The sequence below is a fragment of the Torulaspora globosa genome, chromosome 8 (genome assembly GCF_014133895.1).
Source record: "Torulaspora globosa chromosome 8, complete sequence".
Taxonomy (NCBI): domain Eukaryota; kingdom Fungi; phylum Ascomycota; class Saccharomycetes; order Saccharomycetales; family Saccharomycetaceae; genus Torulaspora; species Torulaspora globosa.
Genome location: NC_050734.1, coordinates 25,427 through 37,889, shown reverse-complemented (window position 1 = coordinate 37,889; position 12,463 = coordinate 25,427). Strand labels below are relative to the sequence as shown.

The 12,463-nt window shown below is 48.7% G+C and overlaps 7 protein-coding genes and 1 non-coding gene across 8 annotated transcripts; 4 read left to right on the top strand and 4 right to left on the bottom strand.

Annotated features, from left to right (window-relative positions):
- Nucleotides 1-148: 148 nt before the first annotated feature.
- On the top strand, nt 149-1,048 carry GTR1 (Rag GTPase GTR1; the record flags this gene model as incomplete). Its single annotated transcript, XM_037285428.1, has 1 exon — nt 149-1,048. One exon carries the CDS (start codon nt 149-151, stop codon nt 1,046-1,048), a length of 900 nt encoding a protein of 299 aa, XP_037141324.1.
- Nucleotides 1,049-1,300: 252 nt separating this feature from the next.
- NDI1 (NADH-ubiquinone reductase (H(+)-translocating) NDI1) lies at nt 1,301-2,887 on the bottom strand (the record flags this gene model as incomplete). Its single annotated transcript, XM_037285427.1, has 1 exon — nt 1,301-2,887. One exon carries the CDS (start codon nt 2,885-2,887, stop codon nt 1,301-1,303), a length of 1,587 nt encoding a protein of 528 aa, XP_037141323.1.
- A 445-nt stretch (nt 2,888-3,332) lies between these two features.
- DSS1 (exoribonuclease II) lies at nt 3,333-6,107 on the top strand (the record flags this gene model as incomplete). The annotated part of the gene is made up of 1 exon (XM_037285426.1): nt 3,333-6,107. One exon carries the CDS (start codon nt 3,333-3,335, stop codon nt 6,105-6,107), a length of 2,775 nt encoding a protein of 924 aa, XP_037141322.1.
- Nucleotides 6,108-6,343: 236 nt separating this feature from the next.
- Nucleotides 6,344-7,315, top strand: HG536_0H00210 (uncharacterized protein; the record flags this gene model as incomplete). Its single annotated transcript, XM_037285425.1, has 1 exon — nt 6,344-7,315. The coding sequence occupies one exon, from the start codon at nt 6,344-6,346 to the stop codon at nt 7,313-7,315; it is 972 nt and encodes a 323-aa protein (XP_037141321.1).
- A 68-nt stretch (nt 7,316-7,383) lies between these two features.
- Nucleotides 7,384-7,644, bottom strand: MRPL33 (mitochondrial 54S ribosomal protein uL30m; the record flags this gene model as incomplete). Its single annotated transcript, XM_037285424.1, has 1 exon — nt 7,384-7,644. The coding sequence occupies one exon, from the start codon at nt 7,642-7,644 to the stop codon at nt 7,384-7,386; it is 261 nt and encodes an 86-aa protein (XP_037141320.1).
- Nucleotides 7,645-8,062: 418 nt separating this feature from the next.
- Nucleotides 8,063-9,583, top strand: HG536_0H00190 (CCR4/nocturin family protein; the record flags this gene model as incomplete). Its single annotated transcript, XM_037285423.1, has 1 exon — nt 8,063-9,583. One exon carries the CDS (start codon nt 8,063-8,065, stop codon nt 9,581-9,583), a length of 1,521 nt encoding a protein of 506 aa, XP_037141319.1.
- Nucleotides 9,584-9,599: 16 nt separating this feature from the next.
- On the bottom strand, nt 9,600-11,357 carry YKU70 (ATP-dependent DNA helicase YKU70; the record flags this gene model as incomplete). Its single annotated transcript, XM_037285422.1, has 1 exon — nt 9,600-11,357. One exon carries the CDS (start codon nt 11,355-11,357, stop codon nt 9,600-9,602), a length of 1,758 nt encoding a protein of 585 aa, XP_037141318.1.
- A 182-nt stretch (nt 11,358-11,539) lies between these two features.
- HG536_0Htrna4Y lies at nt 11,540-11,625 on the bottom strand. Its single transcript is given in 2 exon segments — nt 11,540-11,576; nt 11,586-11,625. It is a non-coding gene; the product is annotated as a tRNA-Tyr (tRNA).
- Nucleotides 11,626-12,463: the final 838 nt, after the last annotated feature.

The following is a 12,463-nucleotide window of genomic DNA, read 5'->3' as shown; positions in this document are numbered from 1 at the left end:
TATTTTTCACTTCGCTGCTACAGCTGTTAAATTAAAGGAAACTAGCATTCTGATGAAGATAAGATGCCAAGGAAAGAAGAAGCCATTCAAGGGCCTTCTCTGACATCGCTAGATAACCTGTATTGCTAAATCTCTTTGATATACTATAATGGCTACAAATAACAGGAAAAAACTATTGTTGATGGGGCGTTCTGGCTCCGGGAAGTCATCAATGAGGTCCATCATCTTTAGTAACTACTCAGCTTTCGATACACGTCGCCTCGGGGCTACTATAGATGTTGAGCACTCGCACCGACGGTTTTTAGGCAATATGACCCTTAATCTATGGGATTGTGGTGGTCAGGATGTCTTCATGGAGAACTACTTTACTAAGCAAAAGGATCACATCTTCCAAATGGTGCAAGTGCTTATCCATGTCTTCGACGTAGAGTCTCAGGAAGTCATGAAAGATATCGAAATCTTTACCCGAGCTTTGAAGCAATTAAAGCATTATTCTCCGGATGCCAAGATATTTGTCCTGTTGCACAAGATGGATCTGGTGCAGTTAGACAAAAGAGAAGAGCTATTCCAGCTGATGATGAGAAAATTACAAGAGACGTCAGCAGAATACGGGTTCCCTAATCTGGTGGGATTCCCTACATCAATATGGGACGAAAGTTTGTACAAGGCATGGTCTCAGATAGTGTGCTCGTTAATTCCCAATATGGCGACGTATCAAGCAAATCTGAAGGAATTAAAATCTGTAATGGATGCGTGTGAAATCATTTTGTTCGAGCGAAGTACATTCCTTGTCATCTGTTCGAGTAATGCCGCTAACGGCGAAAGGCTGGATCCCAAAAGGTTCGAAAAGATATCGAATATAATGAAAAATTTCAAGCAGAGTTGCACCAAGTTAAAGAGTGGTTTCAGAACACTGGTAATAAATGAAAACATATACGTGAGTGAGCTTTCATCCAACATGGTGTGCTTCATTGTGCTAAATACTTCCGATGATTGCCAGCAAATGGTCTTGGAGAATATTAAAAAGGCGAAACAATTTTTCCAGTGATGCAAACTGTTGTCATCAGAGGTTGTTCAGAGTGATGGATTTTTTATTGACCAGGTACATAGATTTCGAACAAATTACATTATTCGGAGTCGTTACTTCTTGATATTCCAAGGAGAGCCAAATGGGGATAGGATACAGTTCGTGAGAATGAATATGTACAAAAGAAATTGTCGCGGATGACACAGACAGGAATAAATAATCATGAAAGGGTTTTGATTCTTAATGTCACAATCTATGCAAATGAGCAAAGACTTACAAATCTTTGAAAAAATCTCTCTTGAAAAAGGCCAGTTTCATCCAGTCAGTGATGACCTTAAATCTCGATCTTGCTGATAGGATCATAGACAAGTATAGCACTCTCCAGATGTAGAAGGTAATCAGACCTCCCCCGGTGTACAAGGACCGCTTACCGTATGAAATATTGGCGATTGCCTTTTCAGCACCCAAGTAGGCCAATGCACCGTAGTGGATGTAGTTAAAGCTCTTGAATCCATTCTCCTCGAAAAGCACATCTGCCTTTTCCTTTCTCTGGGCAAGCTTCTCATGGAAGCCAGGTAGCTGAGCCATCTTATCGAACGACCTTGCCAAGTACTCAGCCTGTTGGTGAGCCACCTGTGCGGTTGGAGGCAAACCAGCAAATGCGTTGTCACCGACGGCGAAAATGTTGTTGGAACCTTTGACCTGCAAAAATTGGTTAACCGCGAGAGCTCTTGTGCAACTGTTTTGTTCTGGGATTTTCTTGAACAGGTCGGTGACGATAGGCCTAGCCTTGTTACCGGTAGCCCAGATCAAGGTACCGTATGGGATGGTCTGCTCAGTGACGGATCCGTCTTCATGCTTGGTCTTGGCGATCAAATGATCCTTCTCGACCTTTCCGACAGCCGTTCTCAAGTGTAGTTTCATTGTAGAGTCGGTCAACACCTTCTGGGCATACGAGGACAATTTTTTCTCGAACATGTTCAAGACGATCGGTAAGGCCTCTACGAGGTGGATCTGCACTTCCTCGGCCAACGAGGGCAAGAACTTTCTCAAATCCTGGTGAACGTAGTCCTGCAGCTCACCGGCGGCCTCCACACCGGTCGGGCCACCACCAACAACCACTATCGACAGCAGTCTCTTTCTCTCCGGGCTGCCCTTTGGCAGCAGGTTGGCCTTCTCCAGGTTCTTGGCGAATTTTTCCCTGATCTGCAACGAGTGGGGGATTTCCTTGAGAAAGTGACCGTATTCCTCGACACCCGGCACGCCAAACGTATTGGGCTCGGCTCCGACCGCCGTGATCAGATAGTTGTACTTAATCTCCGCTGCGTCCTCCTGCGAGATGCCCAAGAACTGCTCCTGCTTGGTCAGCTGTTGCACGGTCGAGATCGTCTTGATCGTGACCGTGTTCCTGTCAGGGTTGATAGAAGTAGCCTCCGCCTCATAGTACGTGACGTTGCCCTTCTTCTTGAGTGCAAAGTTAACCACGGGCTCGATGATCGATTTTTCGTCCACGGTTCCGACAGGCGTGGAGGGCAGTAGAGGCGTGAAAAGGAAATAGTTTCTTGGCGAAACGATCGAGACGTTGTATTTCTTGGTGTCGATGTGTTTCAGAAAAGAGATGGCACCCCAGCCAGACCCCAGAATCACCACGTTGGGCTTGTCGTCGTGATTGGTCTCGATAACCTTGGCCGTCTTGAAAGATGCAGGCCCGGTGCCAGCTTTCTCCACAGACGTAGTCTGTGGATGAGAGCTGCCCGCCGGAGCCGCAGCTCCACTGCTGACGGCGCCAGTCGACGCCATTCTTGCCAGCCGCGAGCCGGCCAGTAGTACTTTCTTGTTCTTGGAGAGATGTGACAACATTCTATTATCTGTGTCGTTGCCAATTAATGCCAAACACCACGTCAGCAACCGGCAACCTCTACTACAACACTCCTATATATATAACCGCCGCCCCAGAGGGAATTTGAGCCCGCCAGCTGTAACCAGTCGCTGGACCGATAGCTGGGGCGCTGTCCAGTTCGCCAACAGGCGCGTCCTGCGCAGCGCTGCCGAGCGGCCCGGCTGCTGGTGGGAGGCGGCGGGGAGCGCTGCGAGGACGGATTTTGGGGCGGGAAAGGTTGCGAGGGCTGTGATTGGTCGTTGCGAATGATGCCGCGATGGGAACGGCGCTACCATTTCAAGTGAACTCGTCAGAGGTGAGATGGGTGCATGGGTTTGGAATTTTCACTTGCAACTGCGCTCCAGTACAGAAGAGCACGCCAACTGCTCGAGATGGCGTCGGCGGACGTGAGGGCTGCGAGTAAGAATGGTGCCTGGTAGATGGCTGGCGAGGGCGCTGCATGGCTCCGGGGCGCGGCTGCGGTCCGCTGCACGGAGACCCGCCGCAAGATACGGGACGCGAGACGAGCTGGAGGTGCCGCCGCTGCCGAGCACGAGCAGCGTGCCGGACGCGCAGGCGATCAGCGAGCAGTTCCTGGCCCGCACGGGGGACCTGGAGCCCGGCATGGAGGTGAAGGAGCTGCCGCAGATCCGGCGCGAGTTCGGCTCGCGGTACGAAGCCAGATACAGCAAGCCGTCGCGGGCGTGGCTGCAGCGGTGCTGGCGGGGCCGCGACGAGCACCCCGAGGGCTCGGCGGCAGCCGCCCGGCTGACGCCGGGCGCGCTGATGCGCAGGCCGCTAGCGGTCGGGGACCTGGTGCTGCTCAGGGCGCATGCCGCCGAGCTGTGCATGTGCGTCGATGTGCCCGTGAGCACGCGGGACCCGCGCTACACGTTTGCCACCGTAGACGGGTCGCTGCGGTTCGGCTCCCGGAGCGCTGTGCTGCTGCGCATACCGCGCGAACTACCCGCGGAGCTCTCGCGGCCCGCTACGCTGCTGGTGCGGGAGGCGAAACACGGGTTCGAGCCCGTGGGTACGATCAAGAACCGTGCGGACGAGACGCTGCTGCTGCCGGTGGCGGCTCGGCGGCTCGTAACGAGCGGAGCCGCGGAGCAGATCTCGCAGAGTGCGTGGGCGCAGCTGCCGATCGCTCTGAAGAAGCTGGAGCTGCTGCACCGAAGGCTGCAGGACGCGGCGGGGCCGCAGGCGCTGCCCTTCTTCAATCTTGTGCTGATGGTGCAGTCGCTCGAGCTGTCGCGGGCCGTCGGCAGCGCCGACGGAGACCGGTACGTGGAACGAGTGATCGCCGAGAGCGTGGCTACGTCGCGCTCGGAGATGGACGCCTCCTGCCTGCTGGCCTGCTACTGGGGGCTGGAGGCGCAGCAGAAGAGCCATCTGTGGGGAGACATTACGATGAGCAGGGCGCTGCTGTCGCCGGTAGCGGTGACGGTGCTGCCTTTCGAGTCGCAACATCTGTTCTATGCTAGGCTGAAAGAAGAGCTGAAGGCCGATGGTCATGTGAAAATCAACGAGTTTGCCAGATTGGCTAACGGAGGCCGGTACCGAGAGCTGGCGGATTCGTTCCCGCAGATCATTCAGCTGTTCAAGGACTACGCGGCTGGCAACTTGCAAAGTAACGAGACCGCCGTCTCGCTGATCGCTAACATCTTCAGAAAGATTCGCGAGTTTGCGGAGGGCGACATCACGCGAGACAGGTGCGAGCAACTGCTCTCTCGGACTTTGGTGGAGGACGTAGTGGAAAACCCGATCCACTGTAATTTTGCGCTCGCGCTGCCCGGGAGCTCGCCAAGAAGCCAGGTGAACGAGACTGTGTATGAGCTCGCGAAGCCGGTGGAGCAGAAGGAGGCGGCCGTGGAAAGGTTCGACTTTGGGGATTTGCCGGTGTACTGTATCGACGCCGAGGATGCCCACGAGATTGACGACGGTGTCTCGATCGAGGACGCCGGGAAGGGGAGGTTCACGCTGCACGTCCACATCGCCGATCCAACCGCGCTTTTCCCCGAGAGTGGTCTGAACGAAGAAAGTGGCATCAGAGACGAGATTCTGAAAATGGCTTTTGAAAGGGCTTTCACGACTTATCTGCCCGACATAGTCGTGCCGATGCTTCCGAGGGCTTACTGCGAAGCGGGCGATCTTGGTAAGCAGGGCCGCAAGACAAAGTGTGTCACATTTTCGGTTGATGTGAAGGTTTCTGGCGAGAGAATAGAGGTGCTTTATGAGACGTACAAGATCCGCCTGGGGCTAATTTCCAATTTCCCCAAGGTTACCTATGAGGTGGTCGACCAATACCTAGAGGACGCTGGGAAAGGCAAAGCGGTGACGCCTCTTGTCCGCGACCTTCAAAAAATGCACCGGATCTCTGGCCTGTTGAGAAAATCAAGGATATTCAACGATGACGCCGTCGTCTTTGGCAGCGGATTCAACCAGGGACTGGTGGCGCTCTCACCAGTCGACCGAGAGATCTCGTTCTTTGACCAGAAGGAGACCGCGTCGACTTTGCTCGTCTCCGAACTGATGATCCTGGCGAACACGCTAGCGGGGCGGTATTTCGCAGAAAACAACATACCGGGCGTCTTCCGGTGCTACCAGACCCTCTCAATGCGTGACCAAGCAGAAAGGGAATATGAGAACATGAAGAGGAAAGTTAAGAAGGGCATTCTTCCGACCACCAAGGACATAAACATGCTTTCTTCGCTGCTAAACTCTAGTTTCTACAGCGAATATCCGGCTGCTCACAGCATGATCGGCGCAAAACAGTATTTAACTGTCACGTCACCGCTGCGGAGGTTCCCAGACATCATCAATCATCTGCAAATCCAGAAAGTTTTGCGCGGTCTGCCGCTTTGTTTCACGCAAAAAGAGGTCAGTAGGCTGCTGTGGCATATACAATACAGAGACGCAGTACTAAAAAGTGCTGCCTCGCATCAGGCCTCGTACTGGACACTCAAATACATCAAGAAGCTCATCCAGGACAGCCCAGACATGAAGTTCAGCGTTAACATAACATCAGTGTCGCAGTTCAACATGGTACAATGTGCCCTTTCTGATTTTCCATCCGCTCGCGGAACGCTGAAGCTGAAGCCAGGCGCTACAACCGTCCCCGCGATAGGAGACACGGTAAAAAACTGTAAGGTAGGCAAGATTGACTGTCTCGATGGACTGCTGGAACTAGAACTCTAACTTGGCTTGAACCTCAGGCTTATATAGACTTTGTATATAGAGTATTATCATCACGTGACAACTATAAGGCTGAACAGATCTGGATTTACTGTTTTGGGCGGCCCAATAAACACAAAAGATCGCCCTTTCAAGTGAATATCCTAGCGAAGCGGTCGCAAGAGGACACCATTCTTCTGCTAAATATTGCCAATTGGCTACCCAATTGATCCTTGTAGACGATCAACACTACCGCTGCAATGCCGTATCGCGGCGCTGAGGAGCCGAGACACAGCTTTAAGTCAAAGATCTCATCACCTACTAAGAGGACCCTGAATAACAAAAATTATTTGGCTGAAGATGCCACTCCAGTCCTTGACTATACAGGTTGTCTTGGGCAGGACCTGACAGACAATCTGAGAATTTCGCCTGGCTCCAAATCGCCATACGCGAAGGCTGGTGAGCCGATGCTGCAACCAGAGCCCCCATATTTCATTCAAAACTATAGGATGGCGTATACACCGGGGCATCGAGCTTCCCAACAGCCGCCGCGTACTGTTCAAACTTCGAATCGTACCTCCCCAGGGAAGAGTGCGAAGGCCGCTAATGCAAAGGCAAAAAATGTTAGATGCAAGGAAAAGCAGGACGCTTCGATGGTTCCATTTCTGAATAAGGCCCAAAAGCAAAGGGCCATCGCTAACCGATATTTCTCTCCACCAGTTGATCTGCAGAAGAGAAAGAGAGCAGAGGGCAAGTTGAGACCACTTATTGATGTGGCATACAGTAGCGGTCAAAATTCCACCAATTATAGAAACTACAAACTCTTTAGCCCTGTTATGCTAGGTGACAAGCGCTATCATGTGGTTTCGAAGGAAATCGAGAATATTTATAGAAGGGAATACTGCAAAGCACAACCTCTATACCGGTTCGGCGACAAGGATATCTCTTACAACTCTTTACAAGAGATGACAGCAGGCCTGACAGAGTACCTACGAGATATAAAAACACCAGCCGCAGCAGGAGGCGGTAGAACACTAGCAACAGGTTCATCGTGGAACGAAAGTTTTGAATTGAGCTTCGACGGGAAAGCAATTGACCGTAGCGATATATTCCGAATAGTCGATTCCTTTAGCGTTGCTCTCTCGGATGACGATCCGGAGGAAGAGTCCAATCGTGACGGCCTACCTTCCACCAACGTACTGCCGGCTGAGATGTCGAGCCCTGCATTTTGAACCTTTAACCAGAATTATTCTATATAGTATTTACATGGACATTCCCTACATGAGCGCTCCAGACTTTATTAAGCAGTCGGCCTCTTCTCCACGGTGAACCCCGGATTCGATTTTCTCAATTCTCTCTGCGCCTGCTTGGATAACTTTTGCTCAGTGACCTCGACCTTGACCAGCTCCTTGACTTTAGCCAGCGCACCAGCGCATGAAGGTGTCACTCTTTGGTATACCACCGAACCAGTCTTGCCAAGACCCAAACTTTTCACGATGCTTCTAGTAGTATGAGGAACGCCAATCAAAGACCTTGAAAGCGTTATTTTATAGAATACCATGGTATACGCCAGAAGACCGAGGAGATGGCTATTAGCCCTGCAATTCGATCTCTTCAACACTTAGTCTGATAGCATTTCAAGAGCCAGCTTTTCAAAGATTTTCGGCATCGCGTACCGCTGCGGGTAAACAGATCGGGACAAGAAATGATTATATAAGAGTTCGATGACTGGCAGAGATCAGCAATCTCTGGACAGCATATTATGCCTGACGGTCAAAGTGCTAGACATTCGTCTTTCTAGGAAGTCCATTTATTGAAGACTTTCCTGCGTTTTGGAGGTTTTCGCCGAGATCTTTCGTAGATAGTGAGAGGAAATTGCCCACAAGGCTCATCAACAGCACTCGAAGAGTACAAGACAGACCAATACTGGAGCCTTATTACGTTGCACTTAGCCCCCCAGGGCTCAATTGTATCTTCATATGACCGACACGGCATCCGACCGGCAGTGTGGGGTTTCTTTGGAGCTGGGGAACGCCGTTTTAGACCAAAAGAGCGAGAATGATGAGGTGGCGAAGAAGCAGGGCAAGAAAGACAAAGGCAAACGCAGGAATCGCAAAGAAGAGATGTCTCCTGAGCATGTAGCAAAGGTCAGAGCAGAAAGAGAAGCAGCTCGCAAAGCTAAGAGAGAGGCATTGATCGCGAAGGGTATGGATCCCGATTATCCCCCAGAACTGCAATTTATTAGGAGACCCATGCTTACCTTGCACGACGGGGAACCTACAAAGGGTTTTACGTTCAGGCTAATGACTTACAATTGCCTGGCACAGGCTCTGATCAGAAGGAAATTGTTTCCGGACAGCGGCGATGCTTTAAAATGGTTCCGCCGCTCTAAGGTGCTTCGGCACGAGTTTGAAGTGTACCGTCCAGACGTGCTATGTCTCCAGGAAATCGACTACATACAGTACCAACAGTTCTGGAAGGAGGAATTGGGCAAGTTGGGGTATGATACACAGTTCTACAAGCAGCCGACGAAAAACCACGGTGTTTCTATTGCATGGCAGCGCGACCTCTTTCAAATGACCGATCGGATGCTGATTGATTTTGACAATGAAAGGTCTGGCAACATAAAGCGAAGAACCCTAACGCATAATAGTGGATTAATCCTTTCTTTGAGATTTACTGACAAGGTTAAGCAGAAGTATCCGCATAACACAAAGTGCGGCATCTTGATCGGGACGAGCCACTTGTTTTGGCATCCTTTCGGAACATATGAAAGAACACGCCAATGTTACGTGGTGTTGAATAAAGTGAAGGAGTTCATGAAGAGGGTGAATGTCCTGCAGAATGGCAACGACGGCAATCTGACGCAGTGGGTTCCTCTTTTCTGTGGGGATTTCAATTCCCAGCCCTTTGATACGCCATATCTATCGATGACATCCAAACCCGTGGAATATAAAGGCAGGGCAAGGACAGTAATAGAATGCAGTACATCTTATACATTCTCAAAGCTGAGAAACGGGGAGGAAGAAGCTGATGATGAAGAAGGTGGTAACATTGAGAAGTTCGGCAAAGATCAGCCACAAACACCCGTACCTGAGACATTTACTGCGAACGCTGAGCAATCGCGTCTTGTTCATGAAATGCAATCCCTACATAATTCCCTCGATATGAGGGCGATTTCCCTATATTCGGTTGCCTACAATAAAGTCCATCCTGACAATGCAGGCTTAGACAACAAGCGCGGTGAGCCAGAAATGTCTAATTGGGCAAATACTTGGCGCGGCTTGCTTGATTACTTATTCCTTATAACACAATGGGATTCTGATGATAGGCGAAGCGTGGATCCGTTGGATGTTTTTGAGAAAGAAAACTCCATTAAAATCAGAGGTCTTTTGCGAATGCCTCCATCCAGCGAGATGCCTCACCATGGCCAGCCACATGAGGGCGAATACGCCAGCGATCACCTATCTATGATGTGCGAGTTAGAAATCTCGCCGTAGCCGACCGAGCATGATGTCATAGATTAATGGTTTTCTTCCTTTTAATCTTCGGAGCGTCTTCAACCGTGCATTGTTCATAAATTCTGTGATAGAGGCTATTCCATATTTTCATATATTTGCTTAGCCTTTGCATTTGGGGATCGTCAGAGGCATTTGATTCCATAATTTTATCACGAATCTGTGAAATCTTACGCAACGAATCATCTTCTTCAAGCATTTTCAGTTTGTGCCATTCTTCGTCATCTTTCTCGGGCTCCTCCTCCACTTGCAGAAGATAGTCATGCAGTACCTTAAAATACTTTTGTAACGAAGGATTCTTGAACTCAGACGGCTCGTAACCAGTCTTTAAGTTGAAATATCCAACAATCTTAGCCGTCACCTCTTTGAGGTTTTCATAATCATCTGACAGGATACTGGGGTTGCCTAAAACGTGCGGAAATCTTCTCAACTCATCTAAGAATGGAACTCGAAACAAGTAAAATCCCTCATTGGGACTGAGATCATCGGATGGCGAGAGAATGAATATAGCAGGATTAGAGTTTGATTTAAGCTTTCCCCAAACGATGGCTACTTTTCCCTTCCTTTTTAAATTGATAAATAGGAATGACAAAGTCTTGATGGAGCCCTCGTATCTCGTCTCGTCAGGTACCACAAAGACGGCCTTTTCGATGTTGTTGTAATAATGCAAGGAGCTCTCGGTTGTCTTAAATCCTATTACCTTCAAAAATGATTCATCTTCCGCATAATCTTTCTTCATCTCGTTAAATTCTTTATCGGAAAGGTTTATTTCTAAGTCGCCGTAAGGGAACACCTTTGTGAGGCCTTCTTTGGTTTCCTCTCCTGTCTTAGCATTCAAATATTTCCTATGAGAGGAAGCTTCCTGTCTGACCTCCTCATTCTCATACACTAGCTTGTACCTGACGCCAGATTTTTCATGACTTATGATTGTATACCCTTTCGCGCCCACTATGAGCTTCGAAGGTTCATCAAGAATTAGAGGACATTGAAACATAATCCTTTTGATCTCTTGCTTTCTGAGCACTCGTGACTTGATGAAAGTTGCTGAAATTGGCGTTGTGTTGGGACCGTCATACTCGGTGTTGGCCTTGGTAGACGCACCAAGCCGAAGAATATCAGAGTAAAAACTGTTGTCAAATGGTCTTGTCTCACTTCCAATGAAAAAAGTTGTGAAATTGATGAACCTATCGTCTAGATCATTAACTAGGTATCTCAATCTTGACTTGGCTGCGGGATCCGACGCTTCTGGTGGGGAGTCATTATCGGTGAATAGGAAGATCTTCTTATTGTTGAAAGCTTTCTGATCGGGGATATCTCGAACGAACTCATCTCTGACCAGCTCAAGAAGCGATTCTAGCGGCGTCCTCTTTTGAATATCAAATGAAAAGAACTGACGAAGTGATGTTCTTCCATACTGCAGATCCTCTAGCAGATCGCTAAGTTTCTTCATATTTCGAGCGTTGATATCCCTTAGAGAGAACAAACTAAAAATACCATCTTTTGTACCGCTTCGGGCACAATTATAGAAGTAGCAACCAATCCCGGTACTTGGTCTTGTTATCACAAGTTGACTCATGAGCTGATCGAGCGTCTCCAGAATCTCCACCAACTGGACCTTGTAATTTAGCTCTTCAAGCTCGCTGAACATACTTTCCGAGAGCTCTATGCAAAAAATAATCCCTTCATGAATATCATACTTTCTGTAGCCTTTGGTTCGAGTGTCTTGATCGTTGGGTGCTATATCATAATCAGACATTATTCAATACAGTTACCGATATCAATTATATTTCCATACAAACTCTGCTTTGCGATCACCGATACTGGCAAATGTGCTTACTTACAATCAAAATCGATTTCCTGTGAAATATTAAGATGTTACTGATGATGAAGTAGTGTCTTTCCTCATGAGACCTTAAGAGGTTGGGACAAAAAAAAAAATCTCCCGGGGGCGATTCGAACGCCCGATCTCAAGATTCCTTGAACAATTACAGTCTTGCGCCTTAAACCAACTTGGCTACCGAGAGTCGAGAATTTGTGGTGTGATTTAGAAAAATTATCTCAGTGATATCAAGCTAAATCCAAATCCCCTATTTTCGTCTTTATACACTTTTTGTGATGCCTAATCAGTTCTAATTTGAACCCAACGCTAAGCCAATCGTTTCGTATTATCCTCGTTTGTATCTTTTCTGTTAATCCTTGTAACCACCCTAATCTCATAGCAATCTGGAGCTGGAGATTGCCTATGAGCTTGAGATTTATGTAGTATCGATAACAGGAAATCTATGATCCAGAGGAGAACAATAGACAAACCTGAAGATGCCTGAGTTTCGACAGATAGCATCGAAACAAAGACGTCACTCCTGTCCGTGGAATCATCTTATCGAGAATTATGTACAATAAGAGCAATTGAAAACAAACTGCAGTAGGTCGGTTGACCTCATGTCCATTAGCAACCAGGCGATTTACTGGCTGCTCGGCTTTGCAGAGAGTCCATACGAATAAGATTGTACAGAGGCCTCGAGCTCAAACGTCAACAAACTGCTAGACCTAGTCAAATCCAACAAAGCCAACTGATTAAGCTCGCCTGCGGAGAATAGATTGGGGGGCCGGAGCAGCATAAAAGAAGTGCCATTAAAAAACCATTCGTATAAGATGTCATACTTGCCTGAAAGCGTTGCTAGGCAACGGATAACAGCCGCATAATGATTAATTAACCTTTAATTATTAATGCTGTAGGGCCGGATGACCAAGAGACAGTTAGATGGACCAACGTAAATGGAGCCTAGACAGCCGAATTGGCCGAGAAGGATCACATCATGAAGCAAGACTGTCCTCGCTGGGCCATCACATCATACCTCTCGC